General features: G+C 44.7%; 1 protein-coding gene across 1 annotated transcript in view; it reads right to left on the reverse strand.

Moving 5' to 3' along the window:
- The window catches only part of panx2 (pannexin 2), a 78,605-nt gene extending 55,360 nt beyond the window's left edge, over positions 1-23,245 (reverse strand). The window contains exons 1-2 of the mRNA XM_072471438.1: positions 22,278-23,245; positions 21,579-21,886 (exon numbers count right to left, since the gene is read on the reverse strand). Of these exons, the coding sequence (XP_072327539.1) occupies positions 21,579-21,804 (226 nt within the window). The 5' untranslated portion in view covers positions 21,805-21,886; positions 22,278-23,245. The remainder of the gene's footprint in view (positions 1-21,578; positions 21,887-22,277) is intronic.
- Positions 23,246-23,496: the final 251 nt, after the last annotated feature.

Genomic DNA, 23,496 nt, shown 5'->3' on the forward strand with positions numbered 1-23,496 from the left:
GACATGGGGAGAACGTGCAGACTCCGCACAGACAGTGGCCCAGCCAGTAATCGAACCTGGGACCCTGGAGCTGTGAAGCAACTGTGCTAACAATTATGCTACAGCGCTGCCCTCCAAACTCCAAAACTTAGGACTTGGCTCCTCCCTCTGCAACTGAATCCTTGACTTCCTGACCCACAGATTGCAATCAGCAAGGATAAATAAAGACAGCTCCTCCATGGTAGTCCACAATACCGGGGCCCTGCAAGGCTGCGTGTTTACTATACTCCTTATACACAGAAGACTGTGTGGCAAAGTCTGGCTCTAACTCCATCTACAAGTTTGCTGATGACTGGTCTGTAGTGGGTTGGATCTCAAACAACAAAGAGTCAGAGTATAAGAGGGAGATAGAGAACTTAGTGGCATGATGCAATGACAACAATCTCTTCCTCAATGTCAACAAAACAAAGGAGCTGGTCATCAACTTCAGGAAGCGATGTGTCATACACGCCCCTGTCTGCATCAATGGGGCCGAGGTGGAGATGGTTGATGGCTTCAAGTTCCTAGGTGTAAACATCACCAACACTCTCTTTTGGTCCACCCACATGGATACTCCGACCAAGAAAGCAGCGCCTTTACTCCCTCAGGAAATTAAGGAAATTCGGCATGTCCACAATGATTCTTACCAATTTTTATAAATGTACCATAGAAAGCATCCTATCTGGCTGCATCACAGCCTGGTATGGCAACTGCTCGACAACTGCAAGACCGTAAGAAACTACAGAGAGTCATGAACACAGCCCAGTCCATCGCGCAACCCGCCTCCCATCCATTGACTCCGTCTACGCCTCCTGCTGGTTTGGGAAAGTGGGCAGCTCCCAAAGACCTCTCCCACTCAGGATATTCTCTCCTCCAAGATCTTCCATCGGGTAGAAGATACAAAAGTTTAAGAACACGTGCCAATAGTTTCAAAAACAGCTTCTTCTCCGCTGTTACCAGACTCCTGAATGGCCTTGTTATAGACTAAACTGATCTTTCTACGCATCTTCTCTACAGTTGTAGCACTATATTCCGTATGCTGCACCCGATGTCTTATGTTTATATATTTACATTTTGTGTACTCATAGTATGTTCTATATATTCACGTATGGAGTGATCTGCCTGAACTGTACGCAGAACAATACCTCAGTACACGTGACAATAAAAAAATTAAATAAATCGTACTGGCTAGTGACCTACTAACATGGATATTGTGGTTATCCTGTGAGCAATGTCCATCTTGTCCACATGAAGATTAATTCTTCACTACAATCCAACAATGAGGGATCATCATGAGCATGTTTACACATGTCATAATTTGAACAATGTTCCAATTAGTGACAATAGTTTTTGCACAAGGAGCATGTTACTGTACTTAATCCATTATGTTGTTTCAGCCAAGAAAATGGCGTTTTAGGACTATTTCAAGGATGAACTAATTTGCTTAAACTTTTTTGAAGCATTGCTAAATATGCGCATTAATAATAACTTGTTAACTTGTGCAACAGGAAGATACTTGCATTTCAAAGCTGGGACATGGTTAGTTTTGTGGGTGGAGGTTTGCTCAGCTGGGAGGTTCCATACACATAAAAGATTGAGGAGATTTTGGCATATTCTGGTTACCAGGGTAACTCAATTATGCTCAACATTTCAGTATTTTAAGCCAAATGTTGCACCCAGATTACAAGTGTATCTGAGTGCAACTGCAGAGGGATCTCCAGGCCAATGGATTCCATTCTGCTTAGCCCTGATAGTATCCCTGGTATATTTTCTTATATAATAGTTTTCCAAACTCCAGGCTTGCCCTGGATAAGGTCTTGGGTTAATATCACTGGTCAGTCATAAGCAAACCTGCATTCCTCATGATCAGTTTACTTTCACTATCCAATTTGATTGATTGATTGATTGATTTGATTTATTGTCACATGTACCGAAGTACAGTGAAAAGTATTTTTCTGCGGCCGAGGGAACGTACACAGTACGTACAGAGTAAACAAAAAGAATAATCAACAGAGTACATTGACAAATGGTACATCAACAGTGTTTGGTTACAGTGCAGAATACGGGGCCAATCAAAGCAAATACATGAGCAAGAGCAGCATAGGGCGTCGTGAATAGTGTTCTTACAGGGAACAGATCAGTCCGAGGGGGGAGTCATTGAGGAGTCTTGTAGCTGTGGGGAAGAAGCTGTTCCTATGTCTGGATATGCTAGTTCATTCAATTCCTAGTTCATTCAGCTTTTGAGTCTCTTTGATGAGACTTCTTCACAACTCCCTTGCAAAAAATGCTCACCAAGTAAATTTTTATTTTTTGTTATTAGTCTATGTCATCTGAGTATGTTAATATTTTTTGGCGGGGGAGCTCCTGCTGCTTTGCTCCGATAATCTGTCAATGATGCAATGAACATCTTTTATCTGTGTATAGACAATTTGTGATAATATGGGTAATTCATGATGTAACTAGCTATATGTGATGAGGAAAAAAAACATATCAGAATTAATTTGAAACTATGGTTATACATTTAGCACTAAAGAGACTAAACACTTCTATATCGATCTGTATTATACATACACACCATTTAGCTGAGGTTGTAGCTACAGGAAGCACGCTCAAGGACACATCTCGCTGTTGATGGGGCCCAGGAAGAAGATAAGCCACAAATGGTTGTTATCAAGAATATCAAGGAACAATGCAAGATTTTTTCACCATTTTTGTACTGTTGTCATGTTGTAAGACATAATCATCCAGAATTGTTATTACTGTGGACTGTTTACCTTGGGAAGAACATTATACTTAGACAGGATAGGTGATTATTGATAATGGGGAGCCGGTGATAAATATTAGGAGACAGCATGTATGTGTATTTGTACTGATTTGATATTATAATTAAATAGGCATGATGTAAAATCATCATGTTACATCATGTTTAAATGATGTAAACCTAATCGAGAACACTGCTCTCTGGTGTCCTAACTTGGAATGTCATTAGCCCATGCTATTACATTGTAATGAAGGCCTCGTACTCCAAGAGTCTGTGTGGTTTCTGTGAGTGGAAGAGTGAAGTACACTAAAATCGAATAGCTATACTTTCCCCCTGCAACAATATGGATGCTTTTCCTTACTACCGAGATATTGCATTATTTCCAACAGAATTTAAAAAATATTTTCCCAATTAAGGGGCAATTTAGCGTGGCCAATTCATCTACCCTATACACCTTTGGGTTGTGTTAGTGAGACCCACGCAGACACAGGGAGAATGTGCAAACTCCAAACCGGACAGTGACCCCAGGGCGGGTTCTAAGCTGGGTCCATGAGGCAGCAGGTCATGCCTACACAACCTTGATGTGGAGATGGCGGCGTTGGACTGGGGTGAGCACAGTAAGAAGTCTTATAACATTAAGTTGAAGTCCAACAGGACTTTAACAAACCTGTTGGACTTTAACCTGGTGTTGTAAGACTTCTTACTGTACACAACCTTGCGCATTTTAGTTCCAGGCCCAGATTTGCATTGTATCATGGAAAAAAATCCAGGAGATCCCACCATTCTACTCGGCCTCCGAGCACGGCATTTCCTATTTCTCCAGAGTTGGACTGGAGTTGGGCTGGGATTCACATATACGTAGTTTGTCAAGGTGCCTGAGTATTTACATCATTAGCTGCCTTCACTGAAGTGGGATTTTGGTAGGCCAGGTATGTGAAACCTAAAGTGTGCAGATTAGACCAAGTAAGCGGTCTGAATTTGTAATGTTTGGTTGGATAGCCAGGATACACTTTGGAAAAAATAAAATGCCCTTTTGAAGAGGTATGGCACTCTTGGGTATGGTTAAACGTAAATGTAGTTGTATTTAAAATGTGCATAATCTCATTGGAACTGTTGAAGTTCTCAATGAACTGTTAAAGAACTATCAAGATGTCAAGGAAATGTCAAAGAACTATCAGGTTGTCAAGAAACTGTCAAAGAACTGACAAACTGTCACATAACTACCAAAGAATTGTCGACCTGTCAAGGAACTGCCAAAGCTGCCAAGGAATTGTCAAGCTGTAAAAGGATACTGTGTGAGTGGCATAGGCTGGCATGGGTGGTTGATAGAGAGTGTGTAGTGGGTGGGGGATGAGAGCCAGAGGGCTATTTTCTATTAATGTACAGTGCTGGAGGACAGAGACAGGCCTACAACCCAGCCTGCCTCTTTCTGGTGGAAATGAGCCTGACTTCCAATCCAGCTCACCACCATTTTTAAAGGTCATGATTTGGAAATGTATTGCTGTTTCTTCATAGTTGCTGGGTTAAAATCCTGGAATTCCACACCTGACAGCACTATGGCTGTAAATACACAGATAGTTGAAGAAGGCACCTCACCATCACCTTCTCAAGGTCAATTAAGGATGGGTGATAAATGTTGGCATTGCCCACATCCCACAAACAAATAATTTAAAAATGTGAACTAACCAGAGCTTCATACAATTATTTGATAACTTCAATCCCCTTTATCCCAGCCTATTTGGGATAAAGGCTAACATCAATTAGCCATTTTTGTACCTGTCTTCAAGTGTTTTGATTTCTGCACTTGAATCCCTAAGTCTCTCTCCTCATCCATAATTCCTGGATGCCGACCATTTAGAAAATCTATATTTCTTAAGCCTAAAATGGGTGACTTTACACTTGCCCGCACTGAACTCCAACTATCACAGTTTTGTCCAATCACTTTGTAGCCTTTTACTTCCATCTAACCTATTTGCTGAGCTTCCTAACTTGAAATCGTCAGCAAACTTAGAAATAGAATTTACAAATCCTTCATCTAAGTCATTTGTAAATATTATGAAAAGCAGAGGCGCCAGTGCAGATTCCCAGGGGACACCACGAGTCATATCCTGCTAATTAGTGTGCTCTCCCTCGCTCTCTGTGCCACCTACCACTGAAACAATTACCTAGTCATAACAATAGGTTGCCTTTACTTCCATGATCTTTCATTTTTGCTAACAGTTCCTTGTGTGGAACCATCTTGAATGCCTTTTAGATGTACATATAAATAGCATCCATAGCAATGGCCTTATCTGGCATGGTAACCTTCATTCGTCTGATTAAGCCTTGCTGTAACCGATAGCTTAATAATTAGTTTTTGTTTTTACCACCCATCACATTTCTCCACCAACTCCCCCAACCTAATGTTCAACAAAGCTGCATGTTTGGCCATGAACAAGACCCTACCAAGCAAATACTTCCATGCACGTAATGTCCAATTGCCTGAACCTATTTTTGAACTGGAATAATTTTCAAGATAAAGGTGAGCATAGGCTAGTGCACACTTTCTGCAGGTTATTGCAACCACACACATCTAGGATGAGACATTAAGAAGAATGATTTTAATCTACCCATCTGACAGAAACCAAGGCAGGTAAAATCAGCTGGATGATTTCCTGCTCATGTGCATAGATCTCACCTTCAATTTTGGTCTATATTTTTGAGAAGGCAGGGTTGACACCCATCTGAAGCTGGTGAGGCCCTTTTTTAAATATGCAAATCATGAATCACTGACATATTCAGGCCCTGATTACATTTTTATCTCTGGCTTCAGTGGAGCAATCAGCATAGATTTTCTGCCAGCTGAAGACTTTGGGGAAAGGATTCGGGACCAGAAGTCAATTAATTGTGGAGCCAGATGGAGCTGGAGCTTTCCTGCAGACGTCAAAAGAAAAATGTCAGCACTGCTTGCCCCTCACTATTCCCTCTCTCCTCCCATGAAACTCCACCCCACCCGATATGACATAACTTCTTGCTGACAAGCCTGTCTTGCTGCTTGAACTTCCACACTCACTGCTAACATTTCAGATTCACCAATGGAATTCAATTGAGGCCCAGAATAAAAACTGCCAGGCCACCATTACCCAGTTTGGTCGGTGTTGCTGGTTGGGCGCGGGGGGGGGGGGGGGGGGGGGGGGGGGGGGGGGGGTCAGTGGTGGGGAAGAACAGTGGCTGTTGCTCCCTTTCTTTCCTCCCCATCCACCATCAACTGTCTGAATCCCAATCAAGGTTAAATCAGATCTATAGTTATTACGAAGAATCTTGAGACACAGGACTATTCTATCGGAGTGTAGAAGTCCAAGAGGAGGTCTAATAGATTTTAAATAGTGTCAGAAGTTAGGCGCATTGTCTTTGTGTAGAGGGTTGGAGAGTTGAATGTTTTCACTGTTGCTCGTTTTAGCCTTAGTTTATTTGCTCTAATTCTGTCACCTTTGCTCTTGAGTCGCCAGGTATCTTTCTGATACCGCCACGTGGTTCAAGTCCGAGTAATGATTAATAATCCAACACACCGCTGAGTAAGAGTTAAATCAACGCTCATTTATTATATACAGCAATCAATACTTATACAATAATTCTACTTCTAAACTACTACCTACCACTAACAGGCCAATACTTAACTTTGGAAATGGCCCACCAGGTCAGGGAAACGAATGGCCTTTCGAATGGGTTCTGAGCCTGCGGGATTCAAAAGCTGGTTCAGGTCGATAGTCAGGAGTGTCTATCTGGTAGCGATCGTTGGAGTAAAACTTACGGTTTCTTTCAGCAAGGGTCTCGAAGGGTGCGGAGAGGAGAAGGGTTGAGTTGAACTTGGCCCCTATTCTTATAGTCCCCAGGGGCTTCCCACCTCTCGGGGCGGACCTTGTACCTGGTTCCAAATGATTGGACTTGGCCCCAATCACTTGGTTCGATATGCTCCAATACTGGAGCGATTCCTTGATCGAGGGGTGGTCGTTTACCTTTCTTTGTGTCAGCTCCTGCTGGCGCCGAAAGGTCTGGGTCGGCTTTATGTTGCTAATGTGTAGCAATTGTTCCCGGGGATGGCTGATTAATATGCAGATGGCTGGGTTGTTGTGATGTTGATGGCTGCAGGTATCGGTCTGGACTGACTTCCCCAGAGGCGAATACACTGTTTTACCTGCAGCTGTCTGTTTGAGTCCTGTTGGCTGATTTTCCCATCAGCCTCTTCTGTTCGCCATCGGGGTTTGACCATTCTAATTGGGAGGCAGCCATTTCACATGGCTACATCACACCCAAGATAATGGTTAAGGGAAAGGATGTGCTCTGGGGAATGCTGTGAAATGGGTTTTGGACTGCTCTATCAAAAAAGTGCCAATAGCGTCCTTTTGTGCTTTAAGTATCTATGGTTCTATAAATTTTTGCAAAAAGAGTCAACACAGGTAATATGGTTCTTAGTACTTCAAGTTTTTGAATAATGTGTATTTTACAATAATAGATTCCCAACCAATTTTACCCATTGTTTTTTCCGTCTGATCATTAACTAATTTAATTTCTTACCAATAAAACATTGCTCCATATTTGAACGGTCATATTACTAAATATTTCTAAATATATCAACTTCATTTCTTCTCCACCTTTTGCTCAGAGGGAATTTATTATGCCAATTTCATCAGCAATATCTCTCTTTCATGTTATTACATTAGAATAATAGCTTTTGAGCTTAACTTTCAACAGATCATTAGTCAGCTTTCAGCCTCTTATTTGCAAGTATATTTTCCTTGGTTCTCATCTATTGTTGCCATTTGACTTTCTGACAAACAGATGAATGAATAAAATGACTGGATGGTATGAATACAAAGAACTGTACAGTTCCCGCAGACTCGGAAAGAATAATTGAACATCAAAGCAATGAAAAGAAAGTAGTAAGAGCAGCAAAAAGGGAAAATTAGAAATAATTTATGAGGGATATAAATGGACAACGGTAATGGTTTTTAAACAAGATAAAAGGGGTTGTTAGTGATAAGTTATACCCTTTTAAGACTGAAAGTGGTGATAATGTAATTAAAAAATCAGGAAATAGTAGGCTTTATTTTGTATTGGTAGTCAGAGTAGAGGATGAGGATAAAGTACCAGAAATACAAGGATGAGTCAAAATAAATTAAGGGGAGAAACTTACTAGATGTAATACTTTGAAACCTGGTAAAAGGGAACATGTAGTGCAACTAAAGCCAAAGGAAACTCCAGGACCTGTTAGTTTCCGACCCAGAGTAATAAAAGTAGATGGGGAAATTGTAAATAATGTAGGCCTGATCCTCCAAAACTCTCTTGATTCAGGAACTGTCCACTTAGATTGGAAGATTGTTAATGTCACTCTAGTGTTTAAGAGTAGAAAAGATAAACTGAGAAATGATAGAACTTTTAGCATGTTTATTGCAGGGAAGAATTGAGAATCCTTTATAAGGGACAGAGTGACTAAGCATTTAAACAAATATGTGCTGATCAGATTAGTTAGTATAGATTTACAAAGGGCAGTTGTGTCTAATGAAACTAGGGCCAGGATTTTCCACAGACAGTGATCCACGCCGGGAATCAGAACCTGGGACCCTGGAGCTGTGAAGCAACTGTGCTAACCACTGTGCTACCATGCTGCCCATGGAGTGCTTTGAAGATGAGGGTGTGAATCTTAAAGTGGAGATATTCAGGAACAGTCGGCCAAAGCAGGTCAGTGAGCTCAGGGCTTATGACTGAATGGGACTTTATCCAAGTTAGAATATGACCAGCAGAGTTCTGGATGAGCTTAAAATGATTGAGAGTGGAAAATAAGAGGCCAGCCAAGAGAACTTGGAAATGAAATAGGAGGCATGACATTCCCACAATAAACATTAGTTAACAATTTGATCTAAATGAGGATGCTTAAATGCCACCTTGAATGAGGCAAATATCAAATGCATGTGGCTATCCTTATGGAGACCCAGCTGGCAAGACCACAAAAGAAAAATCTGAATAGCACCAGAAATGGAGTGTTGTTTGTTTAAGATTTCTGAACTGTTGCTCCAGCTCGCCCTGTTTATTGAAAGCTCACTTTCTGCGAGTGGATGGGGAATCGAGTATCAAGCACCTGATTTAAAGGCAACCTGCCTCTCTTAAAGGGAGATGGATTTTGGCTACAGTCAGCTGAATAAAAGTTTTGCGGGTGAAATGATAGATGAGGGTGCTGTTAGAAGGCTGCCCACTTTCTCGATGGTGATTTGGAAGTGACCAAGAGGAAGAAGCTGCTCTTCCTGTCAGATGGAAGATTGGTGCTAAGGTAAGTTTCCAATAGTCAGAGGTTGCAGAACAAATCATTGCAAGAAGTATTTTACTCAAGACCTGGATGCAGTGCTACAAATTCAGTGATATGGCCTGAGCTGCTATGGTAAGAATCCTACTCACATCTCTTTTGGTCTCCCTGTAAGCACCATCCCTCGCCCCAGCACTGGTAAGCTTTCCTTGCCCCACTTCTTATCATTCTCTACTTGGCAACACAGTGGTGGACTTTGTTTGGTTGCTTTACCCACTGCACGTGCTACTGTCCCCAAATATTACTCCCCTCACCCCTCCCATTTGAGTACCCATCACCCTGGGGAAGCTGCTCATGAAAATACCTGACTAGACAAATGAGCATGGAAGACAGGAAGTAAAGTTTTACATTAGGGTAAGTAATAGTTTTCTTATGAATCAGTTTGTGTTGCCCAGCTGTTATTTTTGCATTGGTGTTGGTATTTCAGGTGAGAGCATACATAAGCTGGGTTCTAGTTGGAAGGATTGCTGGTGCCTTTGTTGATTCCCAAATTTCTTCCTCCGTCAGTCTGGCCTCAATAAAAGTCGAGATGGATTTGCAAGTAAAAAGAAGTTATTTTATTCAGCTTGCAAGCTACCTAGTCCACAGTGATACAGACAACATGTTGCTGTCTGCAGTTCCGGGAACTAAGTGAAGGCCCCAGACAAAGAGATCAGTACTCATACATTCAAATGGCATCAAGTTTCACATACTCGACACCCATAGGTCATCCTATGTCCCTCCTGACTTGTTTGATCTATTCTGATTGGCTCACTTCCAATCCCTTTCTCCGGCCCCTATCAATGCAGCATCACTCTCATAGACACACCTCTTCCTGCTTTTTCCATGCGGTCTCAAATCCCTTTGTCTCTACCTGCCAGAATCAAAGTGGCTTATTTCTACATTACATTAACTAATATCTCTAAAGTAACTATTTTATATCACATTCGTCACCTTGGTGGAGGGAGTGGGGAGGGAGGGGGTGCTAATTAAATGGAAATGTTCATTACCGTCTTGCGTGTGCAAAGCTATGGCAGCTGTGATCATTTATGATCCTTACTCTTCTGGTTCATCCTCAGGTATCTGTCATCTTCTGCATCTTTTTCCTCCATTTCTTCTTCCTGAATTGGATATCCTTGGGTTAATTTCTTCGCAGGTCAAAGTTGTGGAGAATTTAGGCGACCATAGCAATTATGGAAACCTTTCTAGAACTCTAATGACTGAACCCTCGAGATGTGTCCAGGTTGTGGAACCTCAACTTTAGAACATCAATGGTTTGTGCCCAATCAGAGCACTGAGTGAATTGCAGCATTGATTGTAGCATATTTGCAAAAATGAAAGTTGCCTTGGTCCCCAAGGACCATAGGCTGCTTTTTCCTTTTGAGAGACAGCTGACTGGTGGTGATTTAACCTGAGGGTCACCACACCTCAGGTGAGGGGCAAGGTTGAAAAGGCGGGGTCTTCTTGAATAAACTCAGTTGGTACAGGAATTGAACGCACACTGTTGGCGTCACGCTGCATCATGAACCAGCCATCCAGCCAACATAACATATTTAACATCTCTGCTGAGGTTCCTATCAAGAGTCATGAGGCAAACAGTCAAGAGACACTTTAAAAGAATTCTATAATTGGATGTTGGCTTTGCTGTCTAGGCCAGCATTTATTACCCATCTCTAATTGCCCTTGAGAAGTTGGTCGTGCGCGGCCTTCTTGAACTGCTCCAGGCTATGTTGTGTAGGTACACCCACAGTCTTGTTAGGGAGGAAATTCCAGGATTTTGATCCAACGACAGTGAAGGAATGGCAAAATAGCTCCAAGCTAGATTAGGTGTGTGGTTGGAGGAAAACGTCCAGATGATGATGTTCCCATATATCTGCTGCCCTTGTCCCTCTAGGTGGTACAGGTTGCAAGTTTGAAGGTGCTGTTGAAGGATCCTCAGTGAACTGCTGCAATGCATCTTGTAGATGGTACACACTGCTGTTATTGTGCATTAGAGGTAGGGGGGGGTGAATATTTAGCGTGGTGTATGGGGTGCCAATTAAGCGGACTGCTTTGTACTGAATGATGTTGAGCTTCTTGAGTGTTGTTAGAGCTGTACTCATCCACGCCAGTGGAGAGTATTCCTTCACACTCCAGACTTGTGCCTTGTAGATGGTGGACAGGCTTTGTGGTGTCAGGAAGTGAGTTACTCATCACAGAATTCCCAGCCTCTGTCCTCCTCTTGTAGCCACAATATTTATATGGTTGATCCAGTTTAATTTCTGGTTAATGGTACCCCTCAGGATAATGTAAGATAGCCTGATACCCAATTTTCTGGACGAAAAGAGATGGAGAATTGAGGGCTGGCACAGCACAAAGATGAATCTGGTACTCCCACAATGCAATTTGGAAAAGGCTACTTCACCAGTTGAATAGCCCTTTTTTGAATATTTAATAAGGTCAGCATTATGTACAGGCAGATACTCGGCATGACAAAATGTTACTGTTTGCTGCACTTCTGTGGGGTGCACAAGATTGCAAATTAATATTTACCGATATGGTATTCGATTTTTGCCCAAAAATGGGCGCAACAATTTCCAGTTAATCTCCAGTAACCGTGCAATAACAACACAATCTAAGACCCCTTACCTCACCCCACCCAAATGTCCGTCGAAAGGCACAGCTAGAAAACTGTCTTGACCACTTCAATGTATAAACTGTCTTGACCACTTCAATGTATAACAAGAATTATGAGCATACAATCTAGAAAACAAAAATTAAAGCTATACCTGTAGTTACATATGACATCCTGTACATGTTTATTACATTCGGCTATGTATGTTAATCATCACACTCGGAATGAATTCAATATGAAATTAACCAAAATGAAGAGTGTAATATATTTCTTTTCAATCCAATTATAGATCAAGCTTTGTCAATAAATCAGGCACAACAAATTGATGTGAAAACATCTTTTATTTATTAAAATGACAACTTCATAACTATATTTTATACTTCAAAGTCTCACCTGCTGGAAACTGGATGTCTGTTTGTGACCTTTGTGAATAGCAATTGAAATTGACTCCATATCTTGATGAAAGAATGGTGGGGTGTTGGGGATGCGGTAAGCAGCACTTGATGTCTGTACATCTGGGCAGGCAGGTTTACATAATCTCCTCATAGATTTGTACTAGTTCTTGCAAGAATGAAATGCTCAGACAAGGCCTCACAATAATTTACTAATGTGTGATATAACTTTGCAATTGATGCCCCAATCTTTGCTCCATAGTGGACTGCAATACCTTTCGCACAAGGTCGGTCCTATAATCAGAGTTAGGACAGTTTGAGTACATTTATCATAAAACTAGGTGTTACTACAAATTTTATTTTAGTCCATATGTTAGTTAATATAGCTCAACTAGATGCCAGACAGCACTGTGGCATAGTGGTTAGCACTGTTGCCTCACAGCGCCAGCGGCCAGGGTTCAATTCCGACCTCGGCTGACTGTGTGGAGTTTGTACATTCTCCCTGTGTCTGCGTAGTTTCCTCCATGTCTGCTGGTTTCCTCCCACAGTCCCAAAGATGTACAGATTAGGTGGATTATCCATGATAAATTGTCTCTTGAGTGTCCAAAAGGTTATGGGGACAGGGCTGGATGTGGGCTTGGGTGGGGTGCTCCTTCGGAGGGTTGGTGCAGACTTGATGGGCCGAATGGCCTCCTCTGCACTGTAGGGATTCTATGATTTCAGCCTTCTGGAATCCAACACTACCCCAAATCTCAGAGATGCAGCCTTAATCTGTAATGCTCTGTGTGTTCAACAAGAGCTTGTAAATCCACAACTTAGTCCACCTGACCTGAAATGAATGCATCATTGCTCCATAGGTATTGTTAGATCCTCTATGCCAGTTAAGTGATCATACAGAGGTGCTGCAGCAGGTACCACACTTGCTGTGTTGGTGCTTGTGGTATAGGTGCTTCTGAAGGTGTTCATTTTTTGCAGTGCATGGTGGAAAAGGGGACACTGCATCATTCCAATTGATCCATCTCATCTGTAGAGGCAATAAAGGTATCACAAGTATCTCATAATTATACATAAAATCTATGGCTATCAGTAGAAAACTACTGCATCAAACAAAAGCTGATTAATTGCATTTGTTTAAAATTCACGACAGTCCAATTAATATTTGTGTCTACAGAGACGTATACATTGGAAAGGCACTTACCAACTCTATTGTGTTCTTTCCACAAACTCTCTACTCCATTTCAAAGTTACCAAGTTGAGTAACTCACCCTCCTATCATCTGGTGCGAGTTCCTTTCCTTGTTCCTTTCCTCGTTCAGGATCTTTTCTGGTTGGTTGGTTGATGAGTGAACATAATCTTCTGCTTTGTTTATTCAAATTATTAAACCATTCCAGATAATGTATTATTTCCCTGTTGCTATTAGCAACTGTGTTCAGCTACTTAGCAACTCCTTTTGATGCTGAACAATTCGATTCAGTATTGTTCCACAATAGACATCCTTCAGGCCATAGCAAAGCCTCTTTTTCAAAAAATATATTTTATTCAAATTTTTTTGGCCAAACAAAACAATACAAAGGTTATCCTTTTTACAACAGTAAAACAGTATAAATAACAGTGGCCGTTTTTAACAAATAAATAAATAATATATAAACTAAATGGCAACTGCCCTATCAAAAATAATAACTCTCCAAAATAAAACCAAACAATTCAATCCAATATACATAGCCTAATACAAATATTTATACAAAAACACCCCTGAGGACCCGCCCGGGCCCTCCCCCCCCTCCCCCCTGGGTTGCTGCTGTTACCTTCCCATTTCCTTTATCGTTCTGCGAGGTAGTCAATGAACGGTTGCCACCGCGTGGTGAACCCTTGAGCCGAACCCCTTAGTGCAAACTTTATCCGTTCTAGTTTTATAAACCCTGCCATGTCATTTATCCAGGTCTCCACGCCCGGGGGTTTGGCTTCCTTCCACATAAGCAATATCCTTCGCCGGGCTACTAGGGATGCAAAGGCCAAGACATCAGCCTCTTTCGCCTCCTGCACTCACGGCTCTTCTGCAACCCCGAATATAGCCAACCCCCAGCTTGGCTCGACCCGGACCCCCACCACCTTCGAAAGCACCTTTGCCACCCCCACCCAGGACCCCTGTAGTGCCGGACATGACCAAAACATGTGTGTGTGGTTTGCTGGGCTTCTCGAGCATCTCCCACATCTATCCTCTACCCCGAAACATTTACTGAGCCGTGCTTCGGTCATATGCGCCCTGTGTAAAACCTTGAATTGTATCAGGCTTAGCCTGGCGCACGAGGACGACGAGTTTACCCTACGTAGGGCATCAGCCCACAGCCCCTCCTCAATCTCTTCCCCCAGCTCTTCTTCCCATTTCCCCTTCAGCTCATCCACCATGATTTCCCCCTCGTCCCTCATTTCCCTGTATATATCCGACACCCTACCATCCCCCACCCATGTCCCCGAGATCACTCTATCCTGAACCTCCTGCGTCGGGAGCTGCGGGAATTCCCTCACCTGTTGCCTCGCGAAAGCCCTCAGTTGCATGTACCGAAATGCATTCCCTTGGGACAACCCATATTTTTCCGTCAGCGCTCCCAGACTCGCAAACGTCCCGTCTACAAACAGATCTCTCAGTTGCACAACCCCAGCTCTTTGCCATGCTCCAAATCCCCCATCCATTCTCCCCGGGACAAACCTATGGTTATTTCTTATCGGGGACCGCACCGAGGCTCCCGTCCTTCCCCTATGTCATCTCCACTGCCCCCAAATTTTTAGTGTTGCCACCACCACTGGACTTGTGGTGTATTTCTTCGGGGAGAACGGCAACGGCGCCGTCACCATTGCTTGTAGGCTGGTTCCCTTGCAGGACGCCATCTTCAATCTCTTCCACGCCGCTCCCTCCCCTTCTCCCATCCACTTACACACCATTGAGATATTGGCGGCCCAGTAGTATTCACTTAGGCTCGGTAGTGCCAGCCCCCCACTATCCCTGCTACGCTGCAAGAACCCCCTCCTCACTCTCGGGGTCTTCCCGGCCCACACAAAACTCATGACACTTTTCTCAATTCCCTTGAAAAAAGCCTTCGTGACCATCACCGGAAGGCACTGAAACACAAAGAGGAATCTCGGGAGGACTACCATTTTAACCGCTTGCACCCTACCCACCAGTGACAGGGGCACCATGTCCCATCTCTTAAAATCCTCCTCCATCTGTTCCACCAATCTTGTTAGATTAAGCCGGTGTAAGGTTCCCCAACTCCTAGCTATCTGAATCCCTAAGTACCGGAAATCTCTTGTCACCTTCCTCAGCGGTAAGTCATCAATTCCCCTGCTCTGCTCCCCCGGATGCACCACAAACAGCTCACTCTTACCCATATTCAATTTGTACCCTGAAAATTCCCCAAACTCCCTGAGTGCCTGCATTATCTCAGGCATCCCCTCCACTGGGTCCGCAACATACAGCAATAAATCATCTGCATACAAGGATACCCAGTGTTCTTCTCCTCCCCTGAGCACTCCCCTACACTTCCTGGAGCCCCTCAGTGCTATGGCCAGGGGCTCAATCGCCAATGCAAACAGTAACGGAGACAGGGGACACCCCTGCCTCGTCCCTCTATGAAGACAAAAGTAATCAGACCTCTGTCTGTTCGTGACCACGCTCGCCACCAGGGCCCTATACAGTAGCTGTACCCATCCGATATACCCTTCTCCAAAACCAAATCTCCTCAGCACCTCCCACAGATAATCCCACTCCACTCTGTCGAATGCTTTCTCGGCGTCCATCGCCACCACTATCTCCGCCTCCCCCTCTGGTGGGGGCATCATCATTACCCCTAGCAACCTCCGTATGTTCGTGTTCAGCTGTCTCCCCTTAACGAACCCAGTTTGATCCTCATGGACCACCCCGGGGACACAGTCCTCTATCCTCGTCGCCATCACCTTGGCCAAGAGCTTAGCATCTACATTTAAAAGGGAAATGGGCCTGTAGGACCCACACTGCAGCGGGTCTTTTTCCTTCTTCAAAAAGAGCGATATCGTTGCCTCCGACATAGTCGGGGACAGCTGCCCCCTTTCCCTAGCCTCATTAAAGGTTCTCGTCAGAAGTGGGGCCAGTAAGTCCATATACTTCCTATAAAATTCCACCGGGAATCCGTCCGGTTCCGGGGCCTTCCCCGCCTGCATGCTCCCAATCCCTTTTACCACCTCCTCCATCTCAATCTGTGCTCCCAGTCCCACCCTCTCCTGCTCCTCCACCTTAGGGAATTCCAGCTGATCCAAGAAACACATCATTCCCTCCTTCCCTTCCGGGGGCTGAGCCTTATATAACCACTCATAAAATGCCTTGAACACCCCGTTCACTCTCTCCGCTCCCCGTTCCATCTCTCCCTCCTCATCTCTCACCCCACCTATCTCCCTCGCTGCTCCCCTCTTCCTCAATTGGTGGGCCAGTAGCCGACTCGCCTTCTCTCCATACTCATACTGTACACCCTGTGCCCTCCTCCACTGTGCCTCCGCCTTACCCGTGGTCAGCAGGTCAAACTCCACATGTGGCCTTTGTCTTTCCCTGTACAGTCCCTCCTCCGGTGCCTCCGCATATTGCCTGTCCACCCTCAAAAGTTCTTTCAGCAATCGCTCCCTTTCTTTACCCTCTTGTTTCCCTTTATGTGCCCTTATGGATATCAGTTCCCCTCTAACCACCGCCTTCAACGCCTCCCAGACCACTCCCACCTGAACCTCTCCACTGTCATTAAGCTCCAAGTACCTTTCGATGCACCCCCTCACTCTTAAACATACCCCCTCATCCGCCAATATGCCCATATCCATTCTCCAGAGTGGGTGCTGTTCTTTTTCCTCTCCTACCTCCAGGTCTACCCAATGTGGAGCGTGGTCCGAAATAGCTATGGCCGTATATTCCGTCCCTGTCACCTTCGGAATCAGTGCCCTTCCCAAGACAAAAAAGTCGATCCGTGAATATACTTTGTGGACATGGGAGAAAAATGAGAACTCCTTACTCCTAGGCCTACTAAATCTCCAGGGATCTACCCCTCCCATCTGCTCCATGAAGTCCTTGAGCACCCTGGCCGCTGCCGGCCTCGTCCCGGTCCTGGACCTCGATCTGTCCAGCCCTGGATCAAGCACCGTATTGAAATCTCCCCCCATTACCAACTTTCCCGCCTCCAGGTCCGGGATACGTCCCAACATACGCCTCATAAAATTTGCATCATCCCAGTTCAGGGCACATGCGTTCACCAGAACCACCGCCTCCCCTTGCAATCTGCCACTCACCATCACATATCTACCCCCACTATGGTCTTTGCCTCAAACAGTACCCGTTTCCCCACCAAGATAGCCACCCCCCTGTTCTTCGCATCTAAATCCGAATGAAACACCTGCCCCACCCATCCTTTACGTAGTCTGACCTGGTCTATCAGTTTCAGATGCGTCTCCTGCAACATAACCACATCTGCCTTTAATTTCTTTAGGTGTGCGAGTACCCGTGCCCTTTTAATCGGCCCGTTCAGCCCTCTCACGTTCCACGTGATCAGCCGGGTTGGGGGGGCTCTTTACCCCCCCCCCCTTGTCGACTAGCCATCCCCTTTTTTAACCCAGCTCCTCACCCGGTTCCCACGTACCCGTGTATCCCCCCGACGGCGCCCTCCCGCCTCGACCACCCCATCCCATAACAGCTCCCCCTTCTCCTTAGCAGCAGCAACCCAGTTAACCCCCCCTCCGCTAGATCCCTTCCTAGAGTATTTGCATCCCCCATGTTGCTCCCAGAAGTCAGCGAACTCTGGCTGACCACGGCTTCCCCCCTTGTCCTCGGCCCCCACTGTGCGAGGCCCCCTCCTTCCTGCGTCCCTGTTCCCGCCATAATTACCATAGCGCGGGAACAAAGCCCGCGTTTCCCACTCGGCCCGCCCCTAATGACCGGCGCCCACAGTTCCTCATACTCCCCCCCCCCCCCCCCCCATCATGGGGAAGAGAGAAAAGTTACAGGATCGCAAGATTAACAAACTGAAAAATCATCCCCCCCCTTTTTTCCTCGCCCCACATAATCACCCCACCACCTTGTCCCAGAAGTTCTTTCTCTCGCCAGACTATTCCAGCTTCTCGTCCACAATGAATGTCCACGCCTCTTCTGCCATCTCAAAGTAGTGGTGCTTCCCTTCGTGTGTGGCCCACAATCTCTCGGGTTGTAACATTCCAAACTGGATCTTCTTTTTGTGAAGCACTGCCTTAGCCCGATTAAAACTTGCCCTCCTTCTTGCCACCTCCGCACTCCAATCCTGGTATACGCGGATCACCGCGTTCTCCCACCTGCAGCTCTGAGTTTTCTTCGCCCATCTTAGGACCATCTCTCTGTCATTATAGCGGTGAAACCTCACCACTATGGCTCGAGGTATTTCTCCTGCCCTTGGTCTTCGCGCCATAACTCGATAAGCTCCCTCCACCTCCAAAGGGCCCGTCGGGGCCTCCGATCCCATTAGCGAGTGAAGCATCGTGCTCACATATGTCCCGACGTCCGCCCCTTCTACGCCTTCGGGAAGACCCAGAACCCTTAAATTCTTCCTCCTCGAATTATTCTCCAGTACTTCCAGCCTTTCCACACACCTTTTGTGCTGCGCCTCGTGCGTCTCTGTCTTCACCACCAGGCCCTGTATTTCATCTTCGTTTTCAGCAGTCTTTGCCTTCACGACCCGAAGCTCCTGCTCTTGAGTCTTCTGCTCCTCCTTTAGCCCTTCAATTGCCTGTAATATCGGGGCCAACAACTCCTTCAATTCCTTTTTCAGCTCTTCCACACAGCGCCGCAGGAACTCTTGTTGGTCTGGGCCCCATAACAAACTGCCACCTTCCGACGCCATCTTGCTTTGAGCTTGCCTTCCTTGCCGCTGCTCCAGAGGATCCTCCGCAATCCGGCTGCTATCCTCTCCTTTATCCATGCGTGTCCGGGGGGATTCCCTTCTAGTTTACCGCACAGTGTTTTTGGCCGTTTAAATTGCCGTTGGGGCTCCTATTAAGAGCCCAAAAGTCCGTTCCACCGGGAGCTGCCGAAACGTGCGACTTAGCTGGTCATTGCCGCACCCGGAAGTCATAGCAAAGCCTCTTTGACCATGTATCTTCCATTTACCTCTGTAATGCCTTGATTAGATACAATTGCTATTCTCTAAATATTTAAGCCAACTGCAACACAAAAGAGTACTTTGCAGTCAACAGCTTTATTCTCAGTGCATTCAAGCATGCAACAATGGTTGTTCATATTCGAGGGTAGCATAACAGTTTATTGCTAACAATAAGATGCATTGGACTGGAAAATGCAGCTTTGGGCTAAAGAGAATGAATTCCCACCCAAAGTATTATTTATGCGTGTAAGTTAAATAGAATCCTGGAGATATATCAATTAATCAATACCACTATTATGTTTGAGTCATAATAATTTATTCAATAAAGCTTTTGATTATGTGAGCATAGAATCTATAATTTTCCACCAATACAGTCTTTGCTTTTCAACCAATAAACAAATTCTTCTTAGCTTAAGATATACTCAAGATAAATTCTTTCCTTTGATTTATTCTCGTCCATTTTCATATTGAACAGTATGATCTCCAATCTGATTTATCCTTCACCATTCACCAACCTGAGAACAGTTAGCCATGCTTCATTTTACAGGACTATTGCTCCCATCACAAAAATGCAGATTAATCACTTGTGGGGCCAAGCCAGTTGGCGCTCCTGATGCACATCTAACATCAAGAACTGGGAAAATATCAGGCAGGTTAGTCCCCTTCCTCAAGACTTACATAAATATCCTACATTAATCCCACAAACACCCATGCACATGAGGGTCAAGCTCAAAAATAGGAACACAGCAGCACCGCCTGCACAAATAAAACAAACAAACCTTATAATGCACCAGGTAAGACAGATCCTGTACATCCGATTGCTGCCTCCAACTCCATGTTGCTATACCCTGAAGTTCATTGTGAATTCAAATCCTAGCATGACAATTTATGAAACTGAATTCAATACATTTGCTAAGATGTGAGCTATCACCAGAAAATGTCCACGAAACATGCTGGTTTGTTGCAAAACTCCGATTAGTTCACTAATGGTCTTTGGGTACAGAGATCTGTCATGCCTGTCTAGTCTTTCCCAGTTCCACATTATGTGGCTGGCGCTCCCTGCCCCATGAGCAGTAAGCGTTGTCCCACCTGGATTATTCATAAACCAAAGACATGTACAATGTCTGTACAAATGTACGCAGCATTGTCAATGTACCCTTCTGTGAAAGGTAGGCTAAGAAAATAGACAAAAATAACACAGCATGTAATCATTCTTGCCTCTTCTAAATGTTCATTGCTTGGCTATTGATGGTTAAATCATGGACTGCTTTCTTATTTGGAGGTTAATGATTGGCTTCATAACATAAAGCTCACAAAAATAAAAATAATTAAATGGAACATGCTTAGAATCAAAGTATTGTGATGTCTCCTATGAGCTTTTCCTGTCTTTGAAAGAATGGGCTGAGCAAAGAAATATAAATGTTTACACTGAGGGGATCAGTTTTCATTACTTAATAACATAATATGCTTAATTACAGAGAGATTTTCTGTGTAGTTCAAGTGGCACTTTAGACCTGGGATCAACTGCAACTGACGACTGACTTAATTTTCAGCAGGGCAAATTAATTAGAAATTGTTTTATTTTAATGTAGTCTTTAATTTTTAATCTAAAAAGCCTTGGTGTATATATCTTAGTGAAGTCTTAGTGTGCATATCTTAGTAAAATGCGTTTAACTAAACAGTCCTTGGAGAAAGAAGTACATGATTCTTACGCCACTTGCTTTAAATGGCCACTTTTCACTGAAGGGCTTTGTAATCCTATTTTCTATTACAAACAAAATAATGATGTCAATTGTCTGAGAATGCATCACTTACTCAAATCTTTACAGAACAAAAAATAACTCAGGAATCTTCCTCCTACACTTTCTCAAATATAAGTACATTTGGCAAATACTTTTCATGAATCACACTAGGGCACTGTTCTTAGATGTGTTCTGATGGGCTGTGCGTTTCAGTAGCTTGATATAAACACACCTTCAGCACACCCTGCATTCTCTAAAACAGTTTCACTAGGGCGGGCTTGAAATGTGTAACCCAGCAGTCGACGGTTAATCCTATTTCTTTAAAGTGCCACCTCGGCCATAGTCTGCTCATTTTGAAGGTCAGATGCCAAGAATAAAAAGTCCCAATGAAAGTTCTAAATAACGGGGCGGGGCGGGTGGCGACAAAACGTCTCAAAGGACATGATTCGAGTGAAGCGTGAATGTGACTGCGGCTGCTTCACAGGATCCTCCCTCATGCATCACAAACCAAAATATACAGGAGAAATGGCCGGGAATGCCGCCCTAGTACAACAGTTTTAAAATGATTGTCAATGGGTTCTGCACTTCTCGAATCTTCTTACCTGCAAAATTTTTAGTGAATACCAATGTTACTAAGAGGATGGGGATAATGACAGTCCCGATGGACACTACTCTGTCGAAGGGGAGTTCTAGTTTTAGTTGAACCATGAAGGCTGCAAAGGGCGAACCTTTCTCATCTTGCTGCCCCGGAAGGATCAGCTCCTTGAGCTTTTCTCCAGCTAATAGCGCAGTAGCCATGTCTGGTTGGTGATCTATGATGTTGTGCATTCGTCACCGAGTGCAGATATGATCCCTACAACCGCCAAGCGCCGGATCCCTCCTTTCCACTGATTTCCCAAAAGATCGCTTTCTGTTAACACATTTAAAAAAAACATCATGTTCAGATATGCAGATTGTGACACAAGCCGAAATATCAATGGGGAGGGGGGAGGGAGAGAATTAGCACTTAACCCATCCGTCAATTAGCTGAAAACACTACATCATTGCACCAAGACACACTCCACATCGCTCAGTTGCAGTACAACACGATCTGACCCCTCCCTGATTTAATTCATTAAATGTCACTGAAACATTAGTTTTACTGACAATAGCAACATACAAAAGTGTGGAAGGAAGATAATCCAACTATCCCCTGCTCCCTGTAGCAACATATCGTCCAACGCCCCCCCCGCCCGCCCCTTCCACACACACACCAGAAACTGTTCTAGGTGTCATACATTCAACTTTAAAAATGGGCTCACCGACACTCTTAATAAAAAGTGTTCAAATCTTCAGCGGCGACATTCTTTGATGAGCACAAAATGAGCAAAGCCTTCACCGCTGTGGCTGGAATTTACATTGAGAAAACGATGCTCGGAGTTTGCCACTTGCCCTCATCGTTCAGAAATCCAGTGCGCGTGTGTGTTTCTTCAAACCTCTCTTGCAGATGGTGCAGCCGACTTCTCTTTTACCTGACAACTTTCAGCCAGACCGTCCGAAGGAGGGGAGCGGGGTGGGGGGGCAAACAGTTGGCGAAGGGGCGAGCGAGGTGCAGAGGAGCGGGAGCGGCGACTGGAAGCAGCGGGCGGCGGCGGTGGGGGGGCTGCTGCAGAGCGCGCGCCACTGGGCTTCAGCACCATAGCCAGCTCCTATCGCAGCGCCTGCTGTCCCTTCACTGCTGCGGACCGCGCGGGGTTAAAGCACGTGAAACTGCAGCGGAACCAAGCCTTCCGCCGCCGTGCAGGACGCCAGGAAGAGAAAATAATAATAATAATCCGTCTTCACATCAGGCAATCATCCGCGGCGTCAAAGGCTCGCCATGTGCCGCGCACTCTCCCAACAAATCGCTTTGCATCCGCTCCCGTTCGACGTGATTCAAGCTGGGTGGCTGCTGGAGTGTTTTTGTTTTAATTTTCTTTTTTTTTAAAGTGAACATGAAAGCACGTTTGTGGAAAACGCAGTCAGGCTGGTTTCCAGGGAACGACATGCCTGACTCATGACGTGCTTTCTCGCCATGCCTGCTATTCCAGTCAGAAAACGCACCCGCCGATATGGAAACATTTTTGATTTTTTTTTCTATCTTCTTGACAAACAAACGAATTTGCATCGACGACGTTCAAGCGTGTAATGCACACATCGGGCTTTCGGTACGACGAATTAACAGTTCACACCTTTCTATCAGTGTTCACAGTGGTCTGGGGCACAGCTTTTAAAGCCATAACCCCCCTTGTCATTGTCACTTCCGTGTTTACAAAGAAAAATCTTTAAAGATTTGGGGGGGGGAGCAAAATTGGATTGGATTAGATTCATCTGCCCCCCCCCCTCCCATTCCCCCCTTTTGAGATGTTGCACCACCCCTCCCCCACCCCTGTTGAGATCCCCCCCCGCCGTTGAGATGCAGGCAACGCACAAACTTTGTACTACTCATTGAAATGATGCTAACGTGCAGCCCAGCGCCAAACCTGCTGCTGAATGGCTGCA

Source organism: Scyliorhinus torazame, chromosome 13, assembly GCF_047496885.1.
Source record: "Scyliorhinus torazame isolate Kashiwa2021f chromosome 13, sScyTor2.1, whole genome shotgun sequence".
Lineage (NCBI taxonomy): Eukaryota > Metazoa > Chordata > Chondrichthyes > Carcharhiniformes > Scyliorhinidae > Scyliorhinus > Scyliorhinus torazame.